This window comes from Sebastes fasciatus, chromosome 23, assembly GCF_043250625.1.
Source record: "Sebastes fasciatus isolate fSebFas1 chromosome 23, fSebFas1.pri, whole genome shotgun sequence".
Taxonomy (NCBI): Eukaryota; Metazoa; Chordata; class Actinopteri; order Perciformes; family Sebastidae; genus Sebastes; species Sebastes fasciatus.
This window is the reverse complement of record NC_133817.1, coordinates 14,166,651-14,184,851: the sequence shown is the minus strand read 5'-3', so window position 1 is coordinate 14,184,851 and position 18,201 is coordinate 14,166,651. Positions and strand designations below refer to the sequence as shown.

General features: G+C 40.5%; 1 protein-coding gene across 3 annotated transcripts in view; it reads left to right on the top strand.

Moving 5' to 3' along the window:
• The window catches only part of cacna2d1a (calcium channel, voltage-dependent, alpha 2/delta subunit 1a), a 103,826-nt gene that overhangs the window by 28,524 nt on the left and 57,101 nt on the right, over positions 1–18,201 (top strand). For all 3 annotated transcript variants that reach the window (XM_074625378.1, XM_074625379.1, XM_074625380.1), the window contains exons 4-6: positions 11,538–11,597; positions 17,229–17,264; positions 17,917–18,052. In XM_074625378.1, coding sequence (XP_074481479.1) covers positions 11,538–11,597; positions 17,229–17,264; positions 17,917–18,052 — 232 coding nt within the window. The remainder of the gene's footprint in view (positions 1–11,537; positions 11,598–17,228; positions 17,265–17,916; positions 18,053–18,201) is intronic.

Genomic DNA, 18,201 nt, shown 5'->3' with positions numbered 1-18,201 from the left:
ATGCATCTACAAAGCAAGACAACAGTCATTCTCTGCATTTTTTTCATCAGCAGCTCCTTTTTTTTATATTTGCAAAGTAGTAAAAGAAGAAGATGGAGCAGTGAGCTGTTAGATGAAGAGCTGCAGGTGTGAGTAACCAGCTTTATTGCTTCCTGCTGTTTCCTTTCAATTCTAATCTTGATACATGTCGTTCTAAGACTGACTAGTGATTCATTTGCTTCACATCTGAAATGTTACTGCACTTGTTTCAATATGAAACGACTGTGAAAGTAGTTGTAGCAGCACATCCTTTTGTCTGTCCTTGTAAACGTAAAATCATTACAGTCTTTGCTTTTGACATTAAAAAGCCAAGGATGATTCCACTAGCCGATGGCTGATCTCAAGATAGCCTCAAACTGAAGAGAGAGGACTGACTTGTCGAGACAAGGGGAAGGTTATTCTGCGCGAGTGCCTTCAAGGAACTCCCTCTGATGCTTTGTAGCCACCTTGAGGGATGCTTGTTGACAAAAGCACCTGCTTAGGGGGACGTGGCGTCCTGCCAAGACCTCCCCCAGACAGCCTGCCTGCACAGAGGAGAGCGGACTGACCTGCAGAGAAAGATGTCGTGATTAAAATCAAAGAGAGAAGGAGAATAAAAGAGAGCGAGGGTTCTTTGTTTTCGAGAGATGGTTTTTCTTGAGCGAAGTAAAAGAAAAAAACACAAAGAAAGTGGCCACCCAAGAGAGAAAGGGAGAGCATAAGGGTAACAGACAATGTAGGCCTACAGAACAGACAGCGGAGGGGCTGTGCTATTTGAATATTGATTGGTGAGGGTTATTTCAGGGCTGGGGATTGCATTAGCACTTTGGCAGCATATCCAAAGGCAGGCTTTGGCTGCCCACCAGAGTCTCGAGCCACAATTGGTGGCCATTTTGGAAACAAAAAACAACAGTTGTTTTCCAACCTTGGCTTCTTGCACCCGCAGCGTGGGTTTCCGTCGATAGGAAAACCGACTTCTCCTAATTGTGAGTGGGCCGTTGGCACCGGCACAGAGAGGAAGGTTCGAGCTGAGTCTTAATTGCCGAGGAGAAAGATGGCCTGCGCTACAATGGGAGGATAATGAAACAAAATGTTCCGGGGTCTCTTGTGTTGCCATCGCATGGGAGCTTTCGCTCTCCACAGTACATGGACCACGGATGCGGCAGGTTACCATGACACCCTGGTCGCTAGGCAGCGTGGGCATCATAAACAGATTCCTCACTTCTAAAATGAATCACTTCTCATTCTCTCTCTCTCTCTCTCTCTCTCTCTCTCTCTCTCTCTCTCTCTCTCTCTCTCTCTCTCTCTCTCTCTCTCTCTCTCTCTCTCTCTCTCTCTCTCTCTCTCTGTCACCCTCTCTTTTACACTCGACACAAAACGAGAAAACTTTCATTCAAGTACCCTTATTCACCACCATATGCATGCATTAAACACAAAATTGCCTCTCATTCACGTTCATTAAATTGTCTAAAAAGGATGAAAGCACTAGCTCGAGCTTTTGAATAGAGCTCGTTTAAGTGTTGTGTTATGTAGTGGTGCGTAATTACAGAGGAGTCAGTGATCTCCAGTGTCTGGAAGTGCGTTATTAAACCGACACTGGATGACATGCTGTGAGTCATTAGACACTGCTGTTAAAGCCCTAATCACAGTGTAGGCATACAGTCACACATACACACACACTCATGAAGCTCCTCACTCACACGTTATTTTATTAAGTCGTACGATAAAATGAAAACAGCTTCCCCCTGTACATTTCCCCATGAGTGCATATCCACTTGTGCTCAAAGATCATATGCTATAATGACTTATTTCCGACGGGCGTTCTGAAGAGAGACCATTAATGCGATCAGTCACTTTACACGACGACGTCGTTTCCGAGAATATGCGGGTGAAATTTATCATCTCAAAATTGCTGAATAAACAACGTAAATTCTCTACTCATGTCACATGCCAGGGGGTTATTATTGCCAGGTGATTTACACTGATGGCATCCCAGTGGGCCTCTCAGAGTAACTGGCTCTGTATGATTAATATCGGGAGTAGTCTCGAGACGTTGAAGTATTACCTCCTTCAGTCACAGTCATATTGCAAAGTGAAGGGGGGAGACTGAAAGGCACTATGTTACTGTTGGAGCTCATAATCAATTTTGGGAGTGGGAAGTATTTATGGAACACACAGAATGAACGAAAGAAAGAAATTGGTGGTTATTTTCAATTTTTTTTCAAATGTATGTGCCATATATTTATTATACATTGGATTATATTCTTAAATCCCGATTTAATAATACTGTATTGTTAGATTATTACATTATATGTTATTTGATATATTCTCTTCCATTTCTGTTATATAATTTATATATTTTTTAGCATTTTATTACACTGCTTTGTTGAATATTAGATTCTGATTGGTCAATAGCGGCATTATACTCATACTCATTTTGCAGAATAGAGCTTGAACATATGATGTAACTCAATGGAACCTCTGTTGACGTTAGCCGTCACCTCCGTTATTTAGCCAAATCGCTAAAATTTTAAATAGTACTATATAAATTATACACAATATTCATAGGTATTCATACGTACAACGTTACCGATATACTTTTTATACTTGTATGTTATATATAGTTCACACATCATGACTGCCAGAGTTGAATTACAGGATTTCTTTAGCACAAATATTTGCACAATTCATTTATGTAGTGTACTGTAAGTATATAGATTTATTCATGTTGTCTTAATTTCTTCAAATAGTACTTTTTTAATCATAAATGCTGTCATGCTAGGAGTTGTGCCATCCCATTTAAATGAATCTGTGGCTGCTATGGCTGCCAAAACGGCTGACTCCTCTATGTACTGTGTGATCACAGCTCCTCTTTCTGCTGTAAAGCTCAGGTCATCGTGCTTTGAGCCAAAGTGGCTGCTTTCCTGCTCTATATTTGCACGCCATCACGAGTATGAAGCATATTTAAAAAATGGCAACCGTAGCCAACAATGTATACACAGTTAACAGGGAGGGCGACGGCGCACAGACGCTAAAAACAGATGATTTGGAGAAAATTTTTTGCAAAGCACATTGCAAAATTTGACCAGCTCACTAAAACGTTTGGTGTGATGCAATGTTGTGCAAACATATATCTGTCCCTGTCTCAAAAAAAAACTATTAATAGTTGATATCTATAATGTGGAAGAAAAATTGTTGAATCAGGGAGATAGAGATGTAGTGTGCTTGTGTCTGATTTTGGCCACCGGTGACTCATTATTCACCACTTCCTGGAGTGTGTGTACTGTATGTGTGTGTGTGTATAGTGTGTATCTGGCTGCTTTTGTCAGCCCAGCTGTCGCACTCTCAGCGGCTCCAGCTTTTTTTGTTTGTCATCCCTGTTTCCCTACATGAAACGTATCAGACGTACAGTATTTGCATTCAGAGAGGGGAGTGTACATTTGATGTGTCTTGCTCATTATTGCTCTCTCTCTCTCTCACTCTCTGCCAGTCAGTCCCATTCAGGCATAGACAGCAGCAGCTGTGCAACACAATACATCATGCGACGCCCAAAATGATAGTTGACATTGTTTTGTTTACTTTTTTTTGTCTTTTAGAATTAAGAAATCTTTTTTTTTTTCTTTTTCTTGGCGGCTTCATGTATCAACAACAGCTCAGTGTGATGAGCTGAAAACTGAAAGTGTGAAAATGATTACTGACAATAAATCCACTCGAAACACTGTTGGCAAAACACTGTCTCGCAGTTAAAGTGGGAGCTAAAGGAGAGGCATCATCAAACAATCTTCTGATGTACTTCAAGACACGGTGACACAGTAAATCTGTGTCGTCGGGTATAGGTGTGTGTGTGTGTGTGTGTGTGTGTGTGTGTGTGTGTGTGCAGAACCGCCATGTCAACATTGCAGCCGAGTGCAGCTGTAATTGGGAGTTGTTTGCAGCCAGCTGGCACACAGATAGCGCGCTCGGCTGGAAGAGTTTGCTGGAGGAGAGACGAGCTGTCAAACCAGCAGTGGGTAGCGAGACTAGCGCCAGTCTCTAACAAGTCACTTCCTGCGAAGTTGGCGAGGGCTATTTCCTGTCTAAAAGACCAGGGTTGTCGTACAGGGTTAAGTCGTCAACTTGCATGCACTTACTGTACTGTGCAGTTGTTTTCTTTCTTGTGCCAGTCTGCCTGAGTGTGTGTGTGTGTGTGTGTGTAAGTGCAAATGTATCACTCCATCTCTCTCTTTCTCTCTCCCCGTTTTCTTTCTCACCACTCTCCTCCTGGCTCCCTACAGGCTGAGCAGGATAGATCTGACTAAAGTGCTGCCAGTCACAACAGCAGATGCTCATGTTTCCTCAGCTCTGCCGTGCCTCCCTGCACATCAGTGAGATGGCAGGTGTGTGTGTTTGTCTGTTGCGTTCGTGTGTGTGTGTGTGTGTGTGTCCTGGCAGGACTCAATGCTCTAATCAGACTGCCAGGAATGTGTGTCAGAAAAAAGCAAGCGTGAGTGTTTACAACAGCGCATCTCTGTGTGTTGCTTACAAGATGCGGAAAATTAGAGGCGTCGCAGAAGCCCAGCGTTTTAAATCAATTAGCCAGATCGCAGACATAAAGGATGCTTTTGGACAGCTGAGGGTGATTTGTGTATTGTACATAATAGAAAGCGAGTCGATCTTACATCTCATTTGCTTCCCCCCCCTCCTCCCCATCCCTCTCTCCATCCCTTCAAACGCTCCTTGTGCATTTAGACATTACAACTCAATTAGACAAATCTGTCCCCCCATTATATCCTGAGTGAGAGCTGTGATTGATCCCTGGAAAGCAATGCACTCCCACTATCATCGTCTAACAAAGGTAGAGAGAACAACACGGTGAGAAATGTTACATTATGCCGTAAATCCAAAAGGCTGTGTTCAAGAACAGCTGCTCGTGCTTAGAACAGAGTAAGAGAGATCAGGGTACTTCTTTGTCTCCACTGGATTGATGTTAAAGCTTGATTTATAAACAAATACACACACACACGGATCATACTTAGTTTGCCAAAGTTTTTTCTTTTTTGAACATTTTACTTATAGTGGTTTTGCATACATTATAAAACAGGGCATGCAAGACATACTTAAACCAGGTAGACAAGTACAATAAAAACAATAATTAAAATAATGATTAAAAAAAAAAGCAAATAAAAATAATTAATAATAATAATAAATAAATAAATAAGTAAATTAATAATAATTACATTAAAACCCTTCTTTATTCCCTCCCCATAATAAAATAAATTAAATTAAATAATATTAAAGAATTAAGTGTATATGTATATTTCAGTCTCATGCATAGGCTGTAACACAAACATCTGTCACTTCAATTTAAAACAACTACTTATATGTGAATTACAAGTCATTTTTGGCTCAATTTTATGTATACAATTATGTAGTTTATATTTCCTTTCGGTTTATTTACACATTTGATGTGAAAAGCTCCTCAGAAATTAAATTTGTTGTCACATAAATCACTCAATTTGGATCTCCATGTAGTGACGTCAGTAGGAGATTTAAGGAATTACGGCGGACGTGATTCATTTTCTCCAAACAGAAGACAAATGCAGGCATTCTTTGCATGTGCATACAGTGGATTTATGGTTCATCTGCTATAAAGCTTGTTAAACATTTTTTTTCCCACATTGTTTGTAATACAGCCCCGTTTTCTGTGTTGTTTCAATCTACCTCTTATTAACACTTAATATTTATAGTGCATGGACAGTTACCATGTGTAGTCATTGGGGTACCTGTAACTGAATATGAGTTTAGGTTCATTTGGCAATGAGGCAACTTAAAACAAATAGATGGCACCAGAGTGAGATGTGTTCTCCACACAGGAACTAAAACTACAGGCTGACTCTTTAATCTCAGGCATCAAGCCAACATTAAACCAGGCATACATCATCTTCATTATCTGTTCTGTAACTCTGCAATGTGCTCTCATTAGTCATCCTATAGCAGCTTACTGATATTATACACTTTATGCCAGCTCATTAGCAAGTCCATATTTTTGTTGTGCTTATTTATTCTCATTACTTACAGCACTTTCTGTTGATAGGGAGTGTTTTTTTTTCTGAGTTTGGAATACATTACAACTTTGTGGATTTGTGTTGCATCCCAGTATCTCTGACTTATGATCTGACATGTGTTCACGTGGCATTTCCAAGTGTAAAACTTGAGAAACTATGTAAATCCGACACCACTTAAAGGTGTGGCAGTAAGACCATGCTGTGAGACTGTGACTTTAACATGAAAGAGTAAATAAGGGGAAGAAAAGGCAACAGCTGCTGACCTTTGACTCTTTGGCCTTTTGGTCTGCTGTGGAGATCCTCATTAATGAATGCCTGTTCCTCTGTGGTGTGTGTGTGTGTGTGTGTGTGTGTGGGCAGGTGTGTGTGCGTGTTTACAGCTGCCGGAAATCTGTCCTGACGGCTGTAACTGTCGGCTAAGAGGAGTCAAAGACAGGGTCAGCAGGTCGCTTATGATGGTCCACCTGCGAATTAATTACTTTAAAGGTGCAGTGTGTAGGATTTCGCAGCATCTAGTGGACAGGTTGCAGATTGCAACCAACATGGCGGACTCCCTGAAGAGGACCCGCTCTGTATGTAGATATAAACGGTTCATTCTAAGCTAACGAAAACACAACAATTCTCATTTTCAGGTGAATAGACATTAAAGAAAACATATACTTATTAATATTATATTCCATTTATCATCCTCCTAAATGCTACACACTGGCCCTTTAAGTTAAATAACAAAGTAAACCGAATAGAACAATAGTTGATGCACAATGTGTCTGTGTGTCTGTGTGTGTGTGTGTGTGTGTGTGTGTGTGTGTCTAAGTGTGACTGCTCAAACAATGCATGCTGGGAAGTCTAATATACCATATAGTATGCTGATTAAGTGTCTTTGGAAACTTAATTTAATGAGTTGAGTGAACGCTCTGCAGTATGTTCATTCAACTTATCATTTCAAGTCAAAAGACTTAAAGTCATAGGAACTCTTGTGTAAAGTTCTGTAGTTGTCTAAAAATGAAAACTAGACATTTTAATTTAACTTATATATTTACATTAAGTTAATGATAAACATTAGATTCCGCTTAGTTCCTGAATGATGTTTTTATGAAGCATTTTGCAAGCCCATACAAAGTCAGTGTAGTTATTTGTGTAAGTCTGAGGAAATAGACTTGAAAAACATACTGTAAAATACACTTTTAGCCACAGCTAAGGGGTCAGTGAGGAAGGCAATATTTATTAAAAATAAAGTGTATCTGTTCCCTTAGAAACATGTGAGATGACGGAAAAGCAGACCTGAGATGAGCCCGGTGTAGAACACCTGTTGTTGTTTGGACTTTAGAAATACACAGAAAACCTGTTGGCCTCTTTTGCCTTTCGTTTATGTGATGATGTTTGAGCTTGAATATAGTAGGAGCGCTTCCAGAGTAAATCACCATCGATGGGTTTGTGACCGCAGCATCAGGTTTGTAGTTTATTAGATTGATCGAGACACACCCCAATCTTTCTTTGCACCAATAATGATCTGACTGGAAACAGACAAGTCAATGCCACTGTGGAGCCGTTGGCAACTGGCAACTAAATCTGCAAACGCTTTGTGTTTGTACATGTGCAGTTAAAAGCTAAAGTGGCGATAGAAGGGTAGATGACCAACTGGGACGGTGTAAACCACAAATGTCATTTAAATGCCCAATTATTTTTTTTTCCCTAAGTGACGTATTCATTCTTACTGATGCACACAAACAAAGCATTTAAAATGCAGTGAAGCTTTTCTTTCCTGCCTTATCCACACGGACACACACAAATCTCCATTTCACCTTTGCTCCTTTGCTCGCCGCGAGGTCCCTCCGTTCTCTGACAGCTGCTGCTAAATCTCCCCCCTAATGAGACACAACTGAGAGGCTGTCGAGGTAACCGTGTTTCAGACCGCTAGAGTGTCAGCCCCCGGCATGCATTATGGGACGGCGTGGTGTACGGGCACAACGAGTGATCTGAAGCCAGATCTGCAGGAGGGAGTTTTCATTATGAAAATGTGGCCTCGGCGCCAATTGATTATGCAGCTAAGGGGGGGTTTCTTTTGAGAAAGAAAAGAAGGAGCAGTGCAGGAACGAGAGGCTAAAAAATGCTGGCACTGTTGCTGTGGAAATGTTTATTTTATGGACGACGAGATGTTTGGAGTCAATCTAGATGATTGATAGTTTTTTTCCTTCCATCAGGCTGTTGTCTCTCTGATGAGTTAATCACATGAATTATGTATACTTTGTCTTATTGTAAGGCTACAATGATATCAGCCAAGTGGTATAAGATTTGTAGTGCTTTTGGATGTGTGATTCCAAAATTGCAAACAAAGACAAATGCACAGTTGGTGTCATGTTTCAACGTATTCTTATGCACCTGTTCGTGTGATATTTTACGAAAAAGTCAATCATCCTTTTTCGTTCGTTTTCCTACAAATGTCCAGCAACACGTGTCAATTTCCGCTCATTACATGGAAACGGTCTTTTCAAAATAAACTTCCGTCTTCACAGGAAACAACTTCCTTAGGTTTAGATAACAAAACTATTTAGTTATGTTTAGGAAGAGACCAACTTGGTTTGGATTAGGCAACAAAACTACTTAGTTAGGCAGGGCCGGCTCCAGCCCTTTTGGTGCCCTAGGCGAAATTTGGATTTGGAGACCCCCCCCCCCAACTCAGAACCCTAACCCTAGCCCCATAAACCGAAACACACATCAGACTTTTCATCAGGTTTTAAGACAAAATTTGAGTTTTTTATTTTCATAAATAACTATTTATTATAATGTAAATAAACAATTGGTCTCTGATATTGTTGACTTAAAAGTTTAGTCAGTTTCCCTACAATGTACACTTATTAACAAATAAGTGATGAAATGAAAAAATGTGAGAAACGGAGTTACAGGGGTGAAAAATGTCTTTCATTCTTTGTTTAGTTATTTGTTAATTTGTTACCTCAATGCAGAAAATGAGAAGGGGGCCCACTGGCATTTAAAAAATATATATTATTTTTATTTTATTTTTAATTTTTAGAGGGTGTCCAGCGCCCCCCAGAAGGTGGCGCCGTAGGCGACCGCCTATATGGCCTATGCCTTAAGACGGCCCTGTAGTTAGGCTTAGGAATAGATCGACTTAGTTAGGTTTAGGCAACAAAACTAATTAGTTAAGTTTAGGAAAAGATCAACTTGGTTAGGTTTAGGCAACTAAAATACTTAGTTAAGTTTAGGAAAAGATCAACTTGGTTAGGTTTAGGAAGCAAAAATACTTAGTTAGGTTTAGGAAAGGATTGTGGTTTGGCTTAAAATAACTCTGGAAAGTGGCATTATTTAAGTACATAAGTAAGTACTTAAGTACATAAGTTACGTGTCAAATACGTCAACGTTGACTTCTGGTTTCACACGAGGTACAAACACTAGTCTCCTGGTCAAAAGTCCGGTATTTTTAGACCCACCAATCCACCCCGACCTCCTCCCTACGCAGCGTTCGCTACTCTTTATATTTCCTGATACACGATTACGTGAATTACACACTAATTGATTTTGTGGGATACACACAAATTACAGTGCATTACTTTTTGTCGGTATTGCTACGAACAGTGTATGAGAACAGCCTGCATGGACTGGACACTGCGATTAGTATCCCAGTATGCGACTCACAATCAGGCTTTGCTCTGCTTCTCTGATTCTTGCTACTGTCTCGTTTAATTTCACCACAAAAATTAATTGAATAATTCATTGTTTCAACCCCCTCCTCCTCCTCCTCTCATTTCATAAATTAATTTACTGCTCTGCCCCCATCAAGTCTCTGCTCCTTCTGCGTGACTTGAAACCCATCGAGCCACGTACACATAAGCAGGAAGAGCAGGAATTGATATTTCCCGGGGGAAATTAATAGTACAGTGCATTTCTGGACCAGGTACAGATTAAACTCTGGGCCCATTATAAACCCATTAACCCAGTCATTAGGACCAGATCTGGGGAAAAAATGGAATAGCTGGAAGCCTAATTTTAGCGCAGCATTGTGTCACAGCTAGTCCTAATTCATACCTGCCGGTGAGAGGAAATGAGGTGTTTTCCCCTTGAACACACTGTTCCTGCATCAGCAGCACCCTCTTTGAGCTGCCATAGGGTTATATTTGATATACTGATATTTAATCATCCATATTTTCAACTGCATTTGTTCTTTCCACTCCCATCCCTCTTTTTTATAGACCCATTTTTGTCTTTTTTAGGGGTGCACAGGGGGAGATAGCAGGTCAACAGTAGATGTCACATAGAAGTGGTACATCATCTGAAGGCTGGGAACCTGAAGATTATTTTGAGATGCAGTTCAACACTGTCAAGTTGTTCTAGTCATAAATCATAAATAGAAAATAATTCACGAATTAAAATAAATTGTGAAAGTGTGTTAAGGCTTGGAACATCATGATAGAAGTATATGATGGCCATTCCCATGCTCTATTATGTCTCATAAGTTATCGCAGCAATTTCTGGGTTAATACCATTTGTTACACAGATTTGGTGTTAAATTTAACCATTTTTTACCACTCGAATTGATAAAAATGATCAATAATCCCTCTAGAAATACCACATTAAGACACCAAGACCTTGAGGAACACCATAGAAACAGCCATGCTGTGATTTGGTATCAAAAACCTTTGACATTTGGAGATTTCCGCAAGAATGGCATTTTTTGGCAATTGAATGGCGAGCACTGGAAACTGCTCAGAAACACCCTTATTGTCAATATAGAAATCCATCCATCCTCTGAATGTTCTAGGTCTTTAGTTTGTGGTTGTAAAGTTTCATGTGGTTGTAAAGTTTCATGAGGCTGTGATTATCCTAGAGGTCGCCACAGATCATTTTATACAGTGAGGGCATGTTTCAAAAGAATTGTCTCAATACAATGAATGGCTACTATGGGGACTCACATCTTCACACATGAATACAATTGGGCTCATTGGATCCACAATAGTCTCAGCTTTACAGTGGTACCCAATTTATGTAATTTAAGACTGTTTAGGGACTCCAGTATGCAGAAATATTCAAACACACCATTTTTAGAATAGGCGAAAATAACACATTTATACTACATGCATAAAACTGCATGTTTTTTTTGCCCAAAACTGCATGGAATTAGCATAAAGTGGGCGTGTCTGTAAAGGGGAGACTCGTGGGTAGCGATAGGACCCATTTTCATTCACATATCTTGAGGTCAGAGGTCAAAGGACCCTTTTGAAGAGGTTAAGATCACCGGTGTGTAGAGATTTCCCTCGCTGCCCCCGCTCATGGTTTTTCAAATCTCTAAATCAGCTAATGCAAACGCTGTCATCCTTGGACAAAGTGTGAGTTTGGGGTCAAAGCTATTATCACAATGTTGACAGTAATGTAGCCTTAAAGCCAAAAACTTTTACGAGAATAATTAGTCTAACCTACTGTATCCCTCTTCTCTCCCCCCCTCTCTCTCTCTTCTCTCAGAGGCTGGCAACGGAAGCAGAAAAGCTTCAAATGGATCACTCGTGGAGGGACGACAGCGAGGTGAGCGATCTGATATGTTCATTAACGCCGGCTGCATTACAACACATATCAAGTGGTGCCGTGAACTCCTTAAGAGGAGCGGGGCATGTTATTCATGATCCAATATGATTGTAATAATTGGATGGCAAATCTCATTACAATGACAGTAGTGCTGTAATGACTTTACACAAGATTGAATTTCATTATTTTACATAATAAAGGCAGAAACAACTCAGCATGAGGAGCAAACACACATGCACACACACCTCTCACTCTCTGTCCATTAATCATAGTATTAAGAATACATTAGAAGGACATGTACAGCAATTACACTATTATTTTACTCATTCAATTTGCCCGGTTGCTGGTCCAGTGAATGCCCCATTCAACAAAGCTAGTCTAGAATTACAATGCAGCTGTATTCACTGCCAGTGGTGCTGCGTTTTTAGCTGCGGCCGTTTCATAATAAATGCAAATTGCAAATTTCCTGCCCCTGCTTTGCTTGGCAGCCATTTAACAAATGACAAATTATATTATGTTTACATACTGTGGCGGAAGAACTTCAAAGAAATTCAACTTCGCCATTTAGCATATTAACTTAAAAAAAAACCTCTTCAGAGTTGTTTGCCAATCCTAAATGATTCTTTTCCATTAAAAGTTCCCATGATTCAACTTCTTGCATGCTGAGAAAAAGAGGGAATCCTCTCTGGGGATTTATTCGTTTATTTATCTGCTATGTTACTCACTGACTTTGATATTCCTTTGGCCCCGGATGCTTGGCTAGCGAACGTTAATTAATATTTTGGTTAATGTTTTGGGGATTTCTGCAATTAAATACCTCAGTATCTGTGTAGTTTTGCTATAGATATGCCCATAGTAGGTTGTTTTTGCTCAGCGCTCTGCACAAATGTAGTGAATTCATACTGACATGTCCTCTGTATGAACCTGTTAGTGTTGTGACTGAGTAATACGCACTGAGGCCTGTAGTGGCTTCGGAGATTTGTATTATTTTGAAGAGCTTTGCAGAGTCTGTCGCCTCTACGGTTGACAGATAAAGAATCTCATCACCGCACAGCTCTATCATCGTCATTGTTATGTCAGAAAGAGAATGTGATGGCCTTGTATGTGCACTGTGCACACAAAATCATACAAGCTGCCTGATTTTATGCTAGCCATTATATTCCAGATTCAATATGCAATACAAGCCTCTAAGAAAACATTATAAATAATACTGACGCCACCTTGGCTTCAACCAAGGCGGCAACCTCCCGGTCTGAAAAGTGAAGCCAATGCTGAAGTGCCCTAAACTTGCATTCTTTCTAACAGCCAGCAGGGGGCGACTCCTCTGGTCACAAAAAGAAGTCTGATTGTATAGAAGTCTATGAGAAAATGAGCCTACTTCTCACTTGATTTATTACCTCAGTAAACATTGTAAACATGAGTTTATGGTCTCAATCGCTAGTTTCAAGTCTTCTTCAATACAGCATGATGTTCATTTAGTAAATTATGGTCCCATTTAGAGTCAAATAGACCATAAAGCAGGGGATGCTTTAGGGCGTGGCTACCTTGTGATTGACAGGGCGCTACCACGGCGTTGTTCGGTCTGGAGGTTTTATATTTGTAAAACGTTACTTTCGCCGAGAAAAGCGATTTAAAAATCGGTGACGTCATTGCTATTTAAAGTCTATGGGCCGAGCGGGAAGTCGTGGGCGGGGCCAGCGGGAGAAACACAGCTCCGCATATTCAGTGGGCCACATACCCAGGAAGTAAACCCGGTTGCTAGAAAACTCTTTTTTGTGTGTGCGCCAGGCAAGCAATTCTCATTGGAATGAATAGGTGCCATCTTGGGTTCTGGTATCCAGTTCTTATGATCCATCCATGCATTTTGGTCGCCTAAAAATGTATTTTTCAGTGTTCGGTTGCTCCACCTTCGCGTGTCACTTCTGGTTTCAAGAAACCAAGATGGCAATGGTCAAAATGCCGAGCTCAAGGCTTCAAAACAGCAATCCACAAACCAATGGGTGACATCTCGGTGACTACGTTCTACGTTCTTATATACAGTCGGATGACTTTGACACATTTTGAACACAGATCTGAAAGAAATTCACAATAATGCATGCTAAAAATATTCATTTCAGTTTCCATTTCACTTAGAATACTGTATATGAAGCTAAAACAATACTTGAAGATACAGTAGTTTGATGTACAACAAAGTAGGCTTACTCAAACATTTACACATATTGTTTTCATTTGTATCATAGTAAATTCTGAGTATTTGAAATACCAAGTAGAGCAGTGTTTATGCGCATGCGTCTGTTCTCTGTCACCTTTGATAACTGGGCCAACACTACTGGGCACTTCTCCCTGCTGACTTTAAACACTTAGAAGCTGTGACTGCTGTGTGTCTGTTCAGTGTAACACAGTGACTTTGGCCCTGTTTACATCTGTCATTAAAATACAAGCTGTATCCAGCTTCTCTAAACAGGTCAATTTGATTACATTGTATTTAATTCTGTTTTTATATTAGCTCTTGTTGTCTGTTGCATTCAGATTTTTGGTCTCATTTTTATGTAAGAGTGGGTTTGGAGGTGGCACTTTTAAAAACAAACATTGCAGATCATTAAATGTGATACTTTACAACCCGTAAGGGAAAAAAAAGGTCATCTTTTACGACTCCATTTACACAGAATAGTGTTTGCAGACGCTGTGAATACGACGGAAAAGGCACCATAACTGTTTTCAGCGAGTGGATGGCATATTGAATGAGTCATTAGGGTTTCTACAAATGTAGACCTGAACTGCAGTTACACCTGGCAGGATCGCAATACGTTAACAAGCATCTTCTCATCCAGACGAGATACAGATCGCACACCCTCTGATTTGGCAGTACACATCACACCCACCACAACATGCCACACATTTATGCCATTTATTTCTCAACCTTTCCTCTCCCTATGTGCCTTTCTCCATCTCTCGCACATGAAGTGTTGTTGCGCACAGTAGCTTCCCCTGAGGGGTGCGTCGGTGGTGTGACCGTAGTGTTATTGTCACCTCTTAAAGGTGCACATTGTCTGCTGTAAGATGACCTGCCAGAGAACATCATGGGACAGTCTCCTGTTATCAGTGTGAATATTGTTGATGGTGTATATGCATATTATACACCTACTCTTTGCACATATAGTTTAACTTGCACGTCTCCTGACATAACTCATTAACGGTGAAAACAGCATAACCGAGAGCAGATGCTATAGCGTTTGGCACAGTTTACACAGTGTAACTGCTTGTTTTGTGCGCTAATTGCAAACTGTTTAAACTAAAAGTTACAGGAGCAATGACAGGAAGTGGTGGGCAGGTGGTGGGAGTCAGTCAATACTCAGAGTACAGTCTAGACCTGCTATGTATGAAAAGTGCCCTGAGATACACTTCTGTTATGATTTGGCGCTACATAAACAAAAATGGAAATTGAACCAGCTCTGTGGCTCCGGGGCATCCTTATGTCAGCAGCCAGGTTGGCTCGTTAACGCCCATGCTAGCCTGTGCACTGACAGGAAGCCCAGCCGTGTGAGAGCAAAACAACACCACTTGCTTCACTGATTCTCAGTGTCAAACGCCACACTTCTGCCCTGCAAGGAAATATGGCAAGATTCAAATGATATCCACAGTCACAGATGTGACAAAAACAAACAAAAAACAAGTATGATAGTTTAACTTACTTCATGTTATTGTTTGAGATTAAATTACAGCCAGTTTTAAAGGAGTATCTTTAGCAACAGTCAGTCAGTCTGTCCATCAGTTTTGTTTGTTTTCCACGAATGCAATGAGTAAACTTGAATATTGGCTTCTAGTGGGACCTTTATGCCGCGTTCCAGACAACCTCGGAGGTCGGAAGTTTCCCAGTTTAAATTTCAAACATCCGACCTCCAAGCGTTCCAGAAACATAAACAACCATGGTTGACCGTGAGAAACTGATTTTTCTTTGTAAACACATTTGAACTCTTAAAGGTCCCATATCGTGCTCATTGTCAGGTTCATACTTGTATTTTGTGTTTCTACTAGAACATGTTTGCGTGCTGTGATGTTAAACATTTTTTTTATTTTTCCTCATACTGTCTGCCTGAATATGCCTGTATTCACCCTCTGTCTGACACGCTCCGTTTTAGCTCATTTCAACGGAATTGCAACGGAATTGCGTTGCTAGGCAACTGTTTGGGTCCATGTTTACTTCCTGTTAGCTGATGTCATTCACATACACTGCAACCAGAAATAAACTGGGACACATTTAGAATATTTACATTTAAAACCGTGTGATGGTCTAAATATTGTATATTTTATGACATCACAAATGGACAGAAATCTTGACGGCTTGTTTCAAAAGCACAATTTCTGAACACGGGCTGTGGGTATTTCTCTGTATATTGAACGTTTCAATACTTCCACAGTATTTATATAGCACTTAAACCTTCTTTATACTATAACAGACATGACAATCTCACTTTTTACAATATGTGACCTTTAAGCAGTGCAGCCAGCACATTTTTGGGGGCATTTTAACATTTCCCCTAATATAATATATATAATATATAATACTGATTCCTTTCAGAGATTGTTAACTACTACTACCTAACCTAATAACATAGGTGACATATTTTGACATCAATTTCCATGCAGAACAAGTTTTACTATATGATAGTATCTATTATTTTTAATTAAATACAGGCAAATGTACTTTACGTTGCTTTTTAGTTGGTGGTTTACCATTCCAGTGTGTCCTTACATTGTTGTGTGACGTCAGACAACTGTGAAGTCGGGGTAAATGTTCCGAGTTAACAAGTATGAACTTTTGACTTTGAGCGGCGTTCCATTGTACTTTTTATAGCAGGAAAATTTGTAAGGTCGGAACGCAGCATTAGTCTCCTTTATTCCTAACAAGGGGAATTAAGTACGGGAGAATAGAATCTTTGATCAGGGTGGAAAGATTATGACACCCATTTCGAGACTTGTACACTTAGTTGTGGTTTAAAGAGCAATTTAACAGCAGCTCAAAATCTTCTTCTTTTTAAACCTTTATTTATTCAGGGAATTTTCAAATGAGAGGAAGACTCTCTTTTGCAGAAACACCCTGATCACATTTGCCCAGCTACACACATTCACACCTGGAAGCTGCCAAGTACCAGTCTTATCTGCTGGCCGCAGCAGGTGCTTAAGGGCACCTTAGTGTGTGGTAATGAGGGAGTGAGATTTATCCTCCGGGGATTGAAACGACGACCTCCCGGTCACAAGCTCGCTCCTCTAACCTTTAGGCCACCACTTCTCATTTTGCTGTAATGATGTAAAAGTGTACTTCAGGGTACATCGGTACACTATGACATCACTGTTGGTACAGGTGCAACAAAGCACCCAACCACACTTGTCATTGATGCTGGTTGTGGTCAGTTTGCCATGTTATGATTTGAGCATATTTGTTTATTCGGAGCCGGGTCGTAGGGGCAGCAGGCTGAACAGAGTATTTCAGATGTCCAGTTGTAAAAATCTTCAAGCAGAGAGGGCTAGAAGATGCTTTTTTTCCAGCCTGGCATTAAGCTGCTTTTCAAAGATGTGTATTGTGATTCATTGCTCATCTTTTTCCTGTTTCTCTCTCAATCTCTTTTGCAGGTCGACAAAATCGTTTACTACAATGCCAAAGATGACGTAAGTACAACCTGATCCCAAATATTTAGATATTCCGTTCAGTGCAATTAGAGATGCAAATTCTCAAAACACCCCCAAGCAAACAACCCATATCCAGCCCTCCAGAGAATATTACCATGGCAACAAAACCTGATAGCAGATTTTATTGATAGCCTTTAAGAATCTGTGAAAAGAAGTCACTGTATTATTGATGTTATATCCATACTTTGCAAAGGCATGCATGTATAAGCAGGGTGTTTTTATGCAACGACCTGAGCATGTATTTGGGCCCCCATACTGAATACGCATGAGTATGCGTGAGACATCGAATGCCGTCCCCTGGCCTCAGACGTCATCTGTCTGCTCTCATAAACAGGGATCAGCATCTAATTCCCCTCCACTGTCCCAATGGGAACGAACCACGCACCCACAGCACACTGATGTCACTCTGTATTTGACTGACAACCCCTCTCCTCTCTTCCTCTCCGAATGCCCGGGTTTATGTTTCACTGCCTGAAACTTTTTCAGTTTCTCAATCTTTATCTGTCAGTAGTGACATTTCAGTGAATACCAACATTGACACCTTGTCATTCACAGTAACAAGAATCTGCATATACAGTATTTTTACAAACCGACCCCTCTGAAACTGCTGTTTTTTCCCCCTTTTGTGCAGCTTAATGAGACAATGGACGGAAAGGGAAGGAAGAACCGGTATCTTCCAGACGATTTTGAGATAGACCCCGACTTCAAACGACTCGTCTCGTACAACACCACCGCCGTCCACATCCCTACGGATATATACGAAGGCTGTAAGTTGAAACACATGCATCATAGAAAAATTGTCTCTCATATCATCCACACATCCTCCTTTTTATAAATAGTAATACATAGCAACCACCCACCTCCCACCTCCCACCCTGCTCTCTGTCTCTCTTTATCCCTGTCATCACTATGTCCA